The sequence below is a fragment of the Furipterus horrens genome, unplaced genomic scaffold (assembly GCF_987537825.1).
Source record: "Furipterus horrens unplaced genomic scaffold, mFurHor1.1.pri manual_scaffold_7, whole genome shotgun sequence".
Lineage (NCBI taxonomy): Eukaryota > Metazoa > Chordata > Mammalia > Chiroptera > Furipteridae > Furipterus > Furipterus horrens.
In genome coordinates this window covers 56,591,151-56,606,827 of record NW_028327177.1, presented here as the reverse complement: position 1 = coordinate 56,606,827, position 15,677 = coordinate 56,591,151, and the positions used below count along the sequence as shown (strand labels likewise).

The 15,677-nt window shown below is 38.4% G+C and overlaps 1 protein-coding gene across 3 annotated transcripts in view; it reads left to right on the top strand.

Moving 5' to 3' along the window:
• SPIDR (scaffold protein involved in DNA repair) overlaps nt 1-15,677 on the top strand; it is a 396,715-nt gene that overhangs the window by 164,667 nt on the left and 216,371 nt on the right. For all 3 annotated transcript variants that reach the window (XM_090283719.1, XM_090283718.1, XM_090283717.1), the window contains exon 5: nt 2,365-2,578. In XM_090283719.1, the coding sequence (XP_090139845.1) occupies nt 2,365-2,578 (214 nt within the window). The remainder of the gene's footprint in view (nt 1-2,364; nt 2,579-15,677) is intronic.

The window sequence follows — 15,677 nt, the reverse complement described above, 5'->3', positions numbered from 1 at the left end:
TCCTCACCACTTGTCTTGTATGTGTTTTTTTGTTCATTTCAGCATGACTTGCCTTCATTCCTTCCCCATCTTGTTCAATATCTTTTGTTAATTCTGTAAGCTGCCTTATGACTATAGCTCTGAACTGAGCCTCAGAAAGATTATCTATTTGTTCATCGGTTAATTCACGTATTTGCTTTTTGGTCAGCTGCATGATTGGTATTTCAATCATGATTCCTGCCATCCTGACCGTTTTTGTTTATCTTTCCTTCTTAGGCGGGGCTATCACACCTCCTACGCTATAGGGAGTGGAGCCCTGTGCACTCGTCACTACCAGGCGACCCTTCTCACCACACTGTGGCCCTTTGTGTGGGGACAGGGGTCCAAGATGGATTCCTGCCATTACTCTCCTCTGAGAGACCCGGAGCCTCCTCCTCCATCCCTACGCCCTCTAGGCCTCACAGTCCAAGGCAATGGGGATCTGCCTTCCCTGGCATTGGAATCGCGATCTGACGGGTTCAGTCTGCAGCCAAGCGTGGTCCCCAGGCACTTTTCTCCTCCCCTTAAATACAGATGTCTCTGCTTACCACCGTCATGCCACCATCGCTGCAGCCACCAACACAGCTTGACCTCTCCACCCCAGCTTCACCCCTCCTACCTATCCGGACGAGAACCACTTGTTTATAACTTCATACATTGGACTTCCATGTAGCTTTATCTTCTGGACCTTCTGGTTGTTTCTAGTTTTGCGGACGTTTAGTCCTTCTTAGTTGTGGAGGGAGACAGAGCATGTCAGTCTAAACCTCCATCTTGGCCAGAAGTCTAATTCATTTTTTAAGTTAAAAAGCAGAGTAATAGAAAAACATAAGTGTATTCACCTCCTAGAATTAATAACACATTTTAATCTTTTGGGGTTTTTTATTCACATTTTTTAAAAAACATAGACAGTATAACAGAGAAGTTGGAAATCCCCTGAGTTTCCTTCCTGAGTCACACTTCTCTTTCTCTCTCCTTGGACACAGTGGTTATTGTGAATTCTCTATGTATCCTCCTAGTTCATATTTACATACTTTTATTAGATAAGAATTCATAATAATACAGAGTGGAGCAAAAGTAAGTTTACAGTTGTTCATATGGAAGATAATACAATAATTAATTAACAGTACAAGAATTAACTCTGTGTTTCACATATTCACAACTGTAAACCTACTTTTTCCCCAATCCTGTATTTTATGAGTTTATATGTTTTTTTTGTAATAATTTGTTTGTTTTTATTTACTTTTTTAGAGAGAGGGGAAAGGAGAAAGAGAGGGAGAGAAACATCACTGTGCGGTTGCCTCTCACTTGCGCCCCCAACTGGGGACCTGACGTGCAACTAGTCATGTGCCCTGACTCAGAATCGAACCAGCGACACTTGGCTTGCAGGCCGACGCTCAATCCACTGAGCCACAGCAGCCAGGGCTGAGTTTATGTGTTTTTAGAAAATGACATTATCAGTGTCATATTCTACATATCTTGTGTATTCCTTCTTTTTAAGGGCTGTTCATGCTGATACATATAGATCTTCATTAATTTTAACTTCCGTATAGTGTCCTATTGATTTTTGCTGGGTCCAGCTTTCTGCTCTTAGTGTCAGTACAGAGATGTGCATCCTTGTTTAGATTTCCTAGTGCATGTGACAGGAGTTTCTGTATAAATACCTAGGATTTCTGGGATATAGGCTATATGCACTATCAACTTCATTTATCTCACTTAATTCTTAAAATTATTAATTAAGGCTGGTGGCATGATCCCTATTTACACATGAGAAAACTGAGGTGTTAAGATGCTGTATAACTTGGCTAACTGGGTAAGAGGGCAAGTATTTGAATCCAGATAGAATTCCACCCATTTAAATCTGTCTAGAGTACTCACACCCAGCATTCCACACAAATCATCAACTTTTAACCTTTATGATCATTAGAACAGTTGCAGCCAACCAGTCATACTGCATCATTTGAAAGGAGAGAATCAAAGCAGGTAATGAGGTGTGGCCATACTTCCTTTGAGTATATGGTTATCAGAAGGTTCAAGTTTGGGGGTAAAAACATGCTCTGTGAAATGGTCTGAGTTTTCTATACGCATAAGACTGTTTATGATAGGAGACTATATTTTGTGTTGCTTAAAATATATTACATGCAGCTTGCAGTCTGTGTTGGTTTTTAAAAAAGATGTTACATTGAGCATGTTAGAATCTGTATTTACTCTGCAGTATGGACAGACCAATTTCTCCAGGTGAAGAAAGCTAACTGAACATGATTCTTTTGTTCATGACACTTTATTTACACTTGAATCATATGTCTTTTAGACTTTATTTTTTCTTTTGTTCTTTTCTTCACCTTCCAGGTAGCAGATCTGGTATGTTAATTGTGAAAATTCTAGAGCTGCATGAAGAATGCACCATCCAAGTTGCCATGTGTGAGCAGTTAGTGGGACTGCAGGCTGATGGCCCTTCTCCAGGTGAGGCGCCTGGGACTGGACTGAAGGTTCTCTTCACCAAGGAGACCGCACACTATCTCAAGGCGCATCCCCAAGATGTCATCCATATCTACCCTCCCTGGTAAGTGCAAATAACTGATTCCAGCAGTCACTAACTGTGAGTTTGTCTCAGAAATGTTTGTCTCAAAAATGTTTTCAGGAACATTTTTGTCAAATGATTATAGAAAAATTCCAGGGAAAGGAAGCTAGGATTTGAGGTCGGTTTTTTGTAACAGAAGCACTGAATTGTCTCTAATGGCTTGTTTGTAGGGTATGATCTAAGGAGTATGCATGGTCATTAATGGATTAAAAAGATTAATTTTAGGATATCAATTTTTGGCCTCTTCTGCATAGGATACTAATTTTTACCATGAAAAGAAGAAAATCTTACTACTTTGACAGAAAGTTTCAGCAGTCTTGTTTCAAAAGTTAACAATACTTTATCAGCAGTTTTTAAAAGTTTCTTTCATCTTAAATTCTTATGTTTGAAGTCAACTTACAGTTTTTTTAAATTAAGCTTCTCTCCCAGAGGAGGGATCTTTTTATCATGTCTGTAGTAGGTGATAGTGACTCTCTATTTATAAATTCTTCCATTATAGGCTAAGGATATCAGAGGATAACTTGCTTTATTTTATTATTTTATTTTTATTTTAATACATTTTTGTTAAGCATTATAAGTCATAAAGGACCAAACACTAAGCATATATATACATCGCTGTGAATAATCACGAAGTGAATAGGAATTCCTAACCAGTCCAAAAAGTAGAATGCTGTTTGTACCTGGAACTACCCTATCCCTCTTCCATTCCCTCCCTCTCCCTTCTTCCCCAGGTGACCATGATCTTGACTTCTAATGCAGTATATTCCTTTGAATGTTTGAGAACTTTATGTGAACAGAATCATTCAGTAATCATACAGTATACATTCTCTTTTGCTAAACTACTTTCACTTAATATACTTCTTGTGAGACTCACCAATTTTGTTACAGTTACAATTTGTTCATTTTCATTGCTATATAGTATTACATTATATAAGTTGATGCAATTAATTCATCTGTTCTTCTGTTGACATAGTTAGAATATTGTGAACAATGCTGTAATGACCAACTGTCATTCTGTGTAGCTTACGCAAGAATACAGCACTACTAATTCTCTTCTCCAAAGTTTCCCATCATCTTACATTCATGCATTATTTTTATATCATGTTTAAAAAAATGTTTTTTTTAATTTGTCTCGATCCTATATGTCCTCTTCTTATTGGTTCATTATTCTTCTTTATAACAACATGGCTTGAGGAGTTCTTGAACCACTGTGTCCATTTTCTCCCCTCCACTCTTCCCTGAGCCCGCTTTATCCGGACATTTGGCCCACGCTCTTCCCACATCCCACTTCCCGGTGTCAGCAGTGACCTCCACCTTCCCGTTGCTTCTCCAGCCCTTGTTTATGCAAGAGTCATGCTTCCCTTTGCAGTGCTTGCTCCTGGATTGTTTCCCTGTTTCCTCTGTGCTCCTCTGCATACCTTTCCTGGCTTCTCAGTACTGCTGCCAGGCTCAATCTCAGACCTCTTCGCTATTCACTTCGCCAGCTTGGTGATTTCATCTCATCTTGTAGTTCTAAATACCAGTTGCACACTAATGAGTCTCAAACTTTTTCTGTAACCTACACCTTTGCCCCATCACCAGAGCCAAATGCCTTAGTGCCTACCCCCCAGTTTCACCTGTGTGCTGATGGCGTAGCTCTAGACCTTCCCTCCCCTTCCTACAGTTTTTCTCATCTCAGAAAATTGAAACAACCTACTTGCCATTTCTCCAGATATCCTCAACTCCTCTTTTACTTAAAATCTCCTCCTACCCTTGGGTACCTCCTCACACTCCACGCAGAATCCACACAGAGCTCAGCATTCTTGTTACCTCTAGTGTCATGACCCTTTCCAGGTAACCACTTTTGTTTGGATTATTGCAATAGTCTCTTAAATCATCCTGCTTCTTCTTTCCTTACCCTCCTATTTCTCAAGATGACTAGAGGAGCAATACTATGAATGTATAAGTCACCATACTGCTTTTTGGCTACATACTCCACAGGATCTGCTCACCTCATACAGAGTCAAAGCCCCTCCTGAGTTCTGGAACCTCATCTACTCCTCCTCTTACCTTCCCGGTTCCATTTTGGCCACCCTGGACTCTACCCTGGTCATCATATTTCATGCCACTCTCCCTACTCTAACCTCAGGACCTGGGTTCTTGCTGCTCCCTGTGATGGAATGCTCTGTCTCATCACTTCCCCTTGTCTGCATGGTTTGCTGTTTTTTTATCTCCGCTAAGCTTTAACTCAGCTGTTACCTTCTAAAGTTGGCCCTGGATCCATATCTAAAGTTGTAAACTACCTCTTCTACACCCTTTAGTCTCCTTTTTTACTTTGTTTTTCACAGCCACACATATTAAAGTTTGTCGCTTTTCATTTGTTCATTTGCTTATTGTGTGTCTCCTTCTAGATTTTTAACTGTCCCCTTTATTTCTTAGGGCTGAGGGCATTCACCAGAACTTTGATATGGAATGAAAGAGCAATTTTCTCCTTGTTCTAAAGTGCTCCTCCTGTCTAAAATCCTGTTACTATAATTTCTGGTGTTCTTTCAGCTGTTTTATTCAGCTGTTTAAAGTTATCAGCAGTCCTACTGGAAATTTACAGTAAAATCCAGTAATATTGCCATTACTTAATTTTTGCAGTGTGTCCTAGTTTCATCGTCTCTATCAACGTACAACCGTCATTTATGTTTTAGTGTATTGTACCACAGTAGAAATTTGTATTTAATCTATGTTGAGCTTTTTACAGTGAGACACAGAAAACTTGAACATAATTATCTTTGAAACTATCTTTAGAAACATTAGTGGGCTCCAGATCCCTGGCTCTGGGCCTATATCTTTTCTTTAAATAAGCAAGTAAAGTTGAATTTTTAAAATAATTATGCAGGTCCCTCTAACATAGTAGTTTCTCTAGATTTCCATACGTTTAGTATGGTTTTTTCCTTCCCATTTCATTCTAAAAGTATTTAATTGGTTTTTTTAGGAGGCATTTAATACCTATGATACAGAATTCAAAAGTATCAAAGGATATGCAGTAAAAAGTGAGTCTTCCATACTTGTCCCCCAGCTACTCAATTCCCATCTCCTGAAGCAGCCACTGATACCAGTTTCTTACACACCTACCAGAGATGCAATGTGTGTGTGGGGGGGTGCAGGGGGGTTGTAATACACTCACAAAATATGTATATGCATAGCTGAACTCACATACTTATATGTATGTATTTTCTCCCTAGTCGGGGCCACCTGGCATTAGTTATTATGCTATCTGCAGATGGCTGCTCCTTGTGCTATACTTGGAAATGCCCAGAAGGGACCAAACTGCAAACCAAGGTCAACTGCTACTAGTGGCAGGCCTGGGGCCACTTAGTAAGAGATAAGGGGCATGCCAAGGACAGATGCTGTTTGTTTGAGAGATTTCAGAAAAGTCCAAGCATGAGCTAACATAGGTCTTTTGTATGAAAAAGCAACTGGAAAGGATTTAAGTGGACCTGAAAGTTGTGTGGGGTCCTGTCTCAGGGAATCATCAGGGCAGGGTGAACGAACAGTGGTAGTCAGGTTGATAGAGACTCAGATATGGCACCACCCTGCTGGCTCTGTCGGGGGCAGAGCTCAGCAAAGGAACAATGGCCTCTGCCAGCCCTTATGTCCAGAAGAAAGCTTCCCCTCCAGCCCTCACCTTGATTCCAGACAATTCAGTTTCTCCCTGTATGTTCCTAAGGCCTTTTGAGCTCTTGCCTTTATGGCTGGAGCTCAGAGTGAGTAAGTCCAAGTAATTCTGTGTGAGGGCTCTTTAAGAGGAATACCTTGGACTTCAGCCACAATTCCTGCTAATTTTTACAGCCAGAGGTATGGGGACTTGTCTTCCTAACACTGGAACCCTGGGCTGTGAACAGGACCCCTTGCTCTTCATTGGCCACCTCCTCATCTGATATCTCCCTCCCAGTTTTAACCACCACAGATAGATGTGGGACCAGCCCATTTTGAGTCTCCACCTCTCCTGCCATTCTTAACATGACTTTTTCTTTATATCCTTAGTTATAGGACTTCTGTTCAGTTAGATTTCAAGATCAGTTAGATTTCAAGAGGTTCTGAATGATGATGGTTCTGTAGTTTAGTTGTAATTTTGATGTGGTTGTGTGAGGATGTGAGTACCTCATTTATCTACTCTGCTGTCTTCACTGCTGTGCTTTCTTGAAATAGTTAAATAACCTGTAAACCTCATAGTAGAATACCTGCTACTGATCAGATTGAGTACTTGTCCTTATATTCATTTACTGATGACAGTTTCTCTCCTGTAAATTCTTTTTTCTTAATTTCTATTTACATATTTGTTGTGATCCTAGGGACTTTCTTATCAATGTGTATGCCTGTTTTGTGTAGTAAAAATGTTTCTTTTTATACTGTTATATCACTTATGATAATATTTTCTTGTTTTCTTCCCAGTACCTATGTTTGTTTACCTGTTTCATGTCTTACTACATTGGCTAAAACTTCCAAATCAAAACTTTTTTACTACTGTATTCCCGATTACTAGAATAATGCTTGGCACATATGATTGATGTTGAGTATTAAATAATGATTAATATGTCATCAGTTTTATGTCCCTGAATCAAAGAATGTATCAATGTATTTTATTGTTTTCTGCATTTGCTAAGAAGCATTTATTGAATCTTTACTTTTTACATAATAGACCTTGTACTAAATATTGGGTTATAGTATTCAAAATAAATAACAAATCATCACTGTCCTTAAGGAACTCACAAGATAGTGGAAGAGAAAGGTAATATAAATATGTTAAAAAGGAACTCTAGAAAGTGTAATAATAGAGCCCTGTACAATAGATGTGAAATCAGTGGGAAGGTAAGTGTTGCTGATAGGTCAGTTGGGAAGAGTGTGTGTGGGTCTGTGTGTATGAGAGAAAGAGAGAGAAAGAGAGAGAGTGTGTGTGTGTGCTAGGAAGAGAACATATTCAGAGTGTCAGGTGTAACTTTATGGAATTGATGATTCTTTATATAAGCTATGAAGGCTAAGTTGAAGGAGGGACTGTGAAGTTATTTGAAATAGAGGAGACTGAATGAGCAAAGACCAGTCAGAGGAAATAGGGAAAATAATATATGAGCAAAATGAAAATATAAGTAAAGATATATAAATAATGAAAAGAAGAAATTTTTAAGCAAAAAATACAGTAATTTAAAATTTGAACTTAAGAGGTTACACAGCAGATTTGAACAAGTGGAACAAAAATTCTGTGAACTTGAAGATAAAACAATGCAACTTCTATAGTCTGAGGAAAACAAAAAAATAAAGAAAAATTAACAGAGCCTGAGGCATCTGTGGAACACCATCAAATACAGAATACCAGAGGGAGAAGAGTGAAAGGAAATAACAGAAAAAAATAGGAAGAAATAATGTCTTAACATCACCCAAATATAAAGAAAGACATAAGTACACATATTCAAGAAGCTAAATTATCTCCCAACATACCCACACCAAGACCTATCATAGTGAAATTGTCAAATCCAAAGACAAGAAGAGATTTTGAAAGCAGAAAGAGAAAAGGAACTTGTCATGTACAAAGGACTATTAAGAATATTAAGAGCTGATTTCTCACCTAAAACTACAGGGTCAGAAAACAGTCAGATGGCATATTTAAAGTCCTTTTAAAAAACTGTCAAAATGGTAACTATATAAGCTAGTGTTACTTATTACTGTACTTTTTGTATTCTTTGTAATGTTCTCTTTCTCCTATATAGTTTTAAGAGGGAAGTTCATACACCAATATTTATTTATAAGTTTATGTTAATGGAAACACAATATATGAAGATAAAATCTGTGGTAATACCAATGTAAAGGGGAAGGGAAGGAGATGTACTACAGAAAGAATGTTGTGTATTGAAATTTACTTGATGATATCTAAATTAAGTTGTTTTAGTTTTAATATATTAATCCTAATTCCCAAGGTAAATGTAAAAAATAAAGAACAAAGAAAAAGAGGAGGGAATGAAAATGGCACACTACAGAAATCAACTACATAACAGAAAAGCAGTAATAAAGGAACTCAAGAACAAATGAAAAATATATAAGGCATACAGAAAATAATAGATAAATGGAGAAATAAAATCTTTATCAGTAACCACATTAAATGTAAATGAATGAAATGAAACCATTAAAACAGTGTGGCAGATTGGAATTTTTCTTAAAAGGATCCATCTGTATTCAGTCTACAAGAGACTCAATTTTAGGTATAAGGTCACATAGAGGTTGAAAATAAAAGGATTAAAAAATATTCTATACAAATAGTAACTAAAAGAGAACCAGGGTGGATCTATGGGGGTGGGGTAAAGGAGATTTACAGTTGTTGATATGGAAAATACATTAATAAATAATATAAGAATAAACTCTTTTGCATACAACTATAAAGCTCTCTTTGCCCACCTCTGTATTACTATCAGATTAAATAGACTTTAATTTTAAAAGAGATTATGAGACAAAAATTATAATGCTCATAAAATGTTCAGTACAACAAGCACACTTCCGGCCAAGATGGAGGCTTAGACGGACATGCTCGGCCTCCCTCTACAACTAGAGAGGAATACAACTACTTCAAAACAAAAGATAACTAGAAATTCCAGAAAATAAAACTACACGGAAGCCCAACGTATGAAGTTATAAACCAGCGGCGCTCTTTGGGCAGGTAGGAAGAGCGACAGTGGGTGGTGCTGTTTGTGGTAGCACCAGGGACAGCAGCAGGGAGAACAATCCCAGCGGCAGGGAGGACAATCCCGGCTGCAGTCAAACCCCGGCGGCTCGCGACCCCAACGCTGGGGAAAGCAGCCACCACATCCCCTCGAACAGTGAGGCCCAGGGGGCGGGAGGACGGATCCCAGTCTCCTAGCGGAATAACTGTGTGAATCCATCTTGGACCCCCGCCCCCACACAAACCGCCACAGGGCTGCGAAATAGGTTGCGGATCACCAGTGGTCGCTGGGCAGTGACGACAAAGCGCCGGCGAGAAAGGTTGCGGATTGGCGCCGGTCACTGGGTTGTGATGAGTACACAGGCACTGCCCCCTATAGCCGGCCCAAGAAAACAAAACGCATCTGTCAAAATGAGGCAGACAACTATAGAAATCCTGGTGGCGCAGCTCACCAGGCAACAGATGAAGAACCTGACAGATGAACAAATAAGAAACCTGTCAGAGGCTCAGTTCAGGGCCATTGTTATCAGGTGGCTTACAGAATTAACAAAAGATCTGGAAAAAGATGAGAAAGAATCAAAAAACACTCATAATGAAAGGAACAAAACCACATATGAGACAGATGGTGAGGAAAAAAAATCCAGAGTTCATATCAACAAACCAGAACATAGAGAAGGAACAAACAGTCAACCAGTCCAGAGAGAGGAAACGGGAAGCAAGGATGAGAGGATCAGAAACCTCTGGGACAGCTATAAAACGTCCAACATAAGAATCATTGGTTTGCCAGAGGGCGAAGAAGATGAACTAGAAATTGAAAAATTAAGTGAAAATATAATAAAGCAGAACTTCCCAAACTTGGGGAAGGAAATAGACTTACAGGTCTAGGAAGCACAGAGAGTTCCAAAACAACTGGACCCAGGGAGAACCACTCCAAGACACATTATAATCAAAATGTCAAAAGTTAAAGATAAAGAGAGAATCTTAAAAACAGCAAGAGAGAAGAAAAGAATCATGTACAAAGGGGTCCCAATTAGACTATCAGCTGACTTCTCAAGGGAGACCCTGCAGGCAAGAAGAGACTGGCAAGAAATATTCAAAGTAATGAAAATCCAAAACCTACAACCATGAATACTCTATCCAGCGAAATTGTCATTCAGAATAGAAGGGCAGAGAAAGTGTTTCCAGGACAAAATAAAACTGAAAGAGTTCATTAGATCCAAACCACTGTTATATGAGATGTTAAAGGGACTGGTTTAGAAAAAGGAGGATCAAAACTATGAACACTAAAATGAAAACTGCATCACAAGAAACAACAACAGAAGCTAGGGAATTGAAACAAAGGCAAACTAAACAGGCAACGAGAGTGGAAAAAGAACTATAGGTATGGGGAACATATTGGGGGGAGGTCAGCAGGGAGGGGGAATGGGGAGAGGGAGGGAGATGATATAGGAATTAAGGATCATGGTAGGAGGGAATGGAATAGACAGAGAGAGGTTGAGAAGAACTATATGCACAACTAATGGACATGGTCAAAAAGGGGGGGACAACTGGAGGGAGGGGGGCCACTGGGTGGAGGGGAGAAGAGGGAAGGGAAATTGGGACAAATGTAACATTATAATCAATAAAACACATTTAAAAAATGTTCAGTACAACAAGAAGATATAATTCTAAATATACAGTATATTTACCTAACAAAGGAGCCTCCAAGATATATGAAGCCAAAATTGAAAGAATTGAAGGGAAAAGTTTAACTACAATAAATAGTTGGGGACTATTAATATCTCACTTTCAATAATGGACAGAATAAACAGAGGATCTGTAAGAAAACAGATACTTGAACAACACAATAAACTAATTACTCCCAACAAACATATATGGAACACTCTACCCCAAAACAGCAGAATACACATTTTTTTGTAAATGCCAATTTCAATGTTCTTTAACTTAGACTATTCAAAGCCTGTCTGGGAAAAAGTCCAGCCATTGTTAATAAAATGAGAACTATTTGTGTGACATCAATGTAACCTAACAGCCAGGAGAGTGGACTGGAATGTACATGTGTGAACAATGGTGACTTCACTGTACCAGTTAGTGGCGTCAGTGGATGCAGTGAGAGAGCATGTGTACTGTGTGGCCATCACATTCAAAATCAGTGAGTTGTGCAATGAATCTGCATAAATTTTTGCATTAAGCTTAAACATTCTTTTACAGAAACTATTCAGATGATTCAGAAAGCTTTCAGGGACTATGCAATGGTGCAGCACAAATAAAAGTATGGCACAAACACTTCACATATGGTCAAGAAACTGTTGAAAGTGATCCACATTCTGGAAGGCCTGCAACAAGCTGAACACTTGAGAATGTTGAACGTGTTTGGGCTGCAATCAACAAAGGTGAGTGACTGACAGTGCCAGAATTAGAAGCTGATCAGGGGATTCCAAAAACTATTGTATTAGAGATTTTGATTCAGGATCTTGGTATGAAACATGCCATGGCAAAATAATTTTGTACCTTCTGCTACTACAGCAGAAGGAACATCATTGCTGTTGCAAATGACTTGGTTCAGAACACTACCAATGAACCAGATTTCCTCAAGAACGTCATAACCAGAGATGAATCGTGGCTCTATGGCTATAATCTGGGAAAAAAGTTCCAGTTGTCCCAATGGAAGTTGCTTGGTTCTCCACATCCAAAAAAGGCGCAGGAAAGTCACAGCAAGATCAAGACCATGATAACTGTTTTTTTGATTGGGAAGGTGTGTCCATCACTAGTACACCCCTCCAGTCCAAACAGTTAATAAGGAGTATTACCTCAACATTTTTCGTCGGTCGAGAGATGCAATATGATGAAAATGGCTACAGCATTGGGCAACTGGTGATTGGCAGCTTCATCACAACAACACGCCGCTCATGCATCACATCTCATGCAGATATTTTTGGCAAAACCTTTGAAAGGGAAGAGATATCAAACCATTCTTTCTCAAGCAAGTTTTTCCCATGCAGTCTTGATGCTAAGAGTACTGAAGCCTTTTTGGATGGTTCCAAATCTCATGCCAAATCATTCAACTTGTGCTGATCAAATCCCTTATGAACTGAGTCATCTTCAATTTCAAAATCTTCATCGTTGCTGTCACGTAGTTCTTCACCATACTCCTGTTTTTCGAAAGAGGGTAGTTCAATGAAAACTGGAACTGGGATTTCAGCTGAATGAGGCACTGGGCATATAGCTGATGGTAGACTAGGATACTCTATTTTACATTTATTTTTCTTGTCATATCCTGACGTTTTCACTATACAAAAGTAACAGTCACTTGAGTGATATCTGGGCTCTCACCAAACCATAGGTATACCAAATGGCAGTTGATCACATATGCCCTTCATCCACATCCATAAACTCTCGACACACTGCTCGCACACCTTGTGAAGGGCCCAAGACTTATCTTGATCACCAAGTTTTACTTTAAAGTATGCAAAATAGGCTTGTCTGACAAATGCGCTGATGTTTGTCCTTTGGGAATGATGAAACTGCCACAGATATAACAAAATGAATTTTGTTTAGGCACTTACGATGAGAAATAGCAGAGGTAGATATGATCTAAAGGAAAGGAAATAAGTACGTATGTAAATAAAAAAATAAAAAAATAAATTCTGCTTACTCCTTGTATACAGACAAGAACTCGGACTACACTTTAGAATACGATTCACTATATAGAGCAGCACACCACCTCTCACCACACTGTCTCATGTGTAACTGAATAGCCTAAACAAGTATGAACCTGTTGCTGGTCTCCAAGGCCATACCCCACCCCTCCCCGCTCAAGGGAGATTTGCTCTCAGCCAATAACAGAGCACTAGTGCTTCCCTCAATCCAGGCTCGATCCAGCCTAGAGTGGCCTCATTAAGATAAACTATAGAGAAAAAACTTGATGTGATAGAAGAAAACTAACTACAGTTTTGAAATGAACATGCCTATTTAGTTCTAAACAGATCAAAAATTGAACTCAACAGGAATTATGTTAAAAATTGTTCCCCTGTTTAATATTCAGGAAAATATGACATGGGGCAGCTGATGGCAATTCCAACAAAGGATTTTGTAGTGTTTTGAACAGTGAAAGAGAAGCTGGGAAAATTGTGAGGTCCCAAGGTGCCTACTTTGAAGGGGCTGAGGCATCATTGTCTATGTACAATGTTTCTTGTATCTTCTTCAATAAATGTTCCTATTTTTTTACTCTGGCTGCTGTGGCTCAGTGGATTGGGACCAGCCTGCAAACCAGAGGGTCGCTGGTTCAATTCCCAGTCAGGGCACAAGCCTGGGATGCAGGCCAGGGTCCCCAGTTGGGGGGCAGGTGAAAGGCCAACCACACATTGATGTTTCTCTTTCTCTCCTTCTCCCTCCCTTCCTCTCTCTCTCTAAAATAAATAAAATCTTAAAAAATAAAATAAATTAATGTTTCTATTTTTCATATCACTTGACTTTCTGGACATGCCTTGTATGTTAGTCCACCAAACAAGTTATTATGGACTGAATTATATTTCCCCAAAATTCATATGTTGGGGTTCTGACCCCTAGTACACCTCACATTGTGATTATATTTAGAGATAGGGCCTTTAAGAGGTAACTAAGGTTGAATGAAGTCATATGATTGGACCCTAATCTAACTGGTGTGTCCTAATAAAAAGAAGAACTGTCCTAGGGATGCATGAGCACCGAGGAAGTGCCATTTGAAGACACAGTGAAAAGGTGGCCACCAGCGAGCCAAGGATAGAGGCCTTAGAAACCAAACTTGCTCACACTTTATCTTGGACTTCTAGCCTCCAGAACTGTAAGCAAATGGATTTCTGTTGTTTAATCCATACAGCCTCTGATGTTTTGTTATGGTAGTTCTAAGAACTAATTCACAAAATTTTAAATTTAAAAATATTTAAATTACATAGTATCACTTGTTCTCAGTGGAATAAAACTAGAAATTATAAGCAGAAGGAAAACTGAAAAATTCATAATGTGGAAATTAAGAATATAGTCTTAACCAGTGGGTTGAAGGAGAAATGATAAGTCAAAATAGAAAATACCTTAAGACAAATGAAAATGAAAACAAAACACTTCTAAACTTATGATTTAAAATCAGGATGGCATTGGAAATTTCCAAGCAAATACATACATTAAAAAAAGAGGAAATACCTCAGATCAATAACTTATCTGTACACCTTAAGGTACTAGAAAAAAGGGCAAACTAAATCCATTGCTAGCATAAGGATGGAAAGAATGAAAGATTAAAGATAAATAAAATCTAGAAAAACAGTAGAGAAAATCAATTAAACTCAACATTGGCTCTTTGAAAAGAGCAACAAAATTGGCAAACATTAAGCTAGACTCACCAAGAAGAAAGTGAGAAGACTCAACTTATTACTATCAGAAATTTAAAAAGACATAATTATTGATTTTTACAAAAATAAAAATGATTATAAGAGAATAGTATAAACAGCTGCATGCCAAGAAATTGTATATCTTAGGTGAAGTGGATAAATTCTTAGAAACACACAATCTCCCAATACTGACTTATGAAGAAAGAGGAAATCTGAGAAGACCTATAACTAGTATGAGATTAATTCAGTAAGCAAAAGTCTTCCAACACAGAAAAATCCATAACCAGTAAACTCTTCTAAACATAAAGAAAAATTAGCATCAGTCCTTCTCAAACTCTTCCCAAAAATTGAAGAGGAGGGGACATTTTCTAACTCATTCTATGAGGCCAGCATTACTTTCATACCAAAGCTAAACAGAGACCATACCAAAAAACAAACTGGGACCAATATCCCTTATTAATATTAATGCAAAAATCCTCAACAAAATATTAGCAAACTGAATTTATCAGTATATTAAAAAGGATTATATACCATATTCAAGTGGGATTTGTTCCCAGAATGCAGGGATGGTTCACTATTTGAAATAGATCAATGAAATATACTGTATTAATGAATGAAGGAGCAAAACATATGATCATCTCAGTTGATGGGGGAAAAAAGCATTTGGCAAAATCCAGCACCCTTTTACGAATAAAACCAGTCAACAAACTAGAAACAGGAGGGAACTTACTCAACTTGATGTAGGATACTCAAGAAAAACCAACAGCTTAACATCACACTCAGTGGTAGCAAACTGAAAGTTTTTTCTGTAAGCTGAGAAACAAGACAAGATGGCCTGCCTTTCACAATTTTAATTCAACATAGTAGTGGAAGTTCTAAACAGAACAGTTAGGTAAAAAAAAAAGAAAGTAAAGGCATCCAGTTTGGAGAAATTAAATTACCTCTACATGTAGATGACATGATCATATATGGAGAAAATCCCCCCAAATCACACATAGTTTGAACTAATAAACAAATTAAGAAAAATTGCAGTATATATATA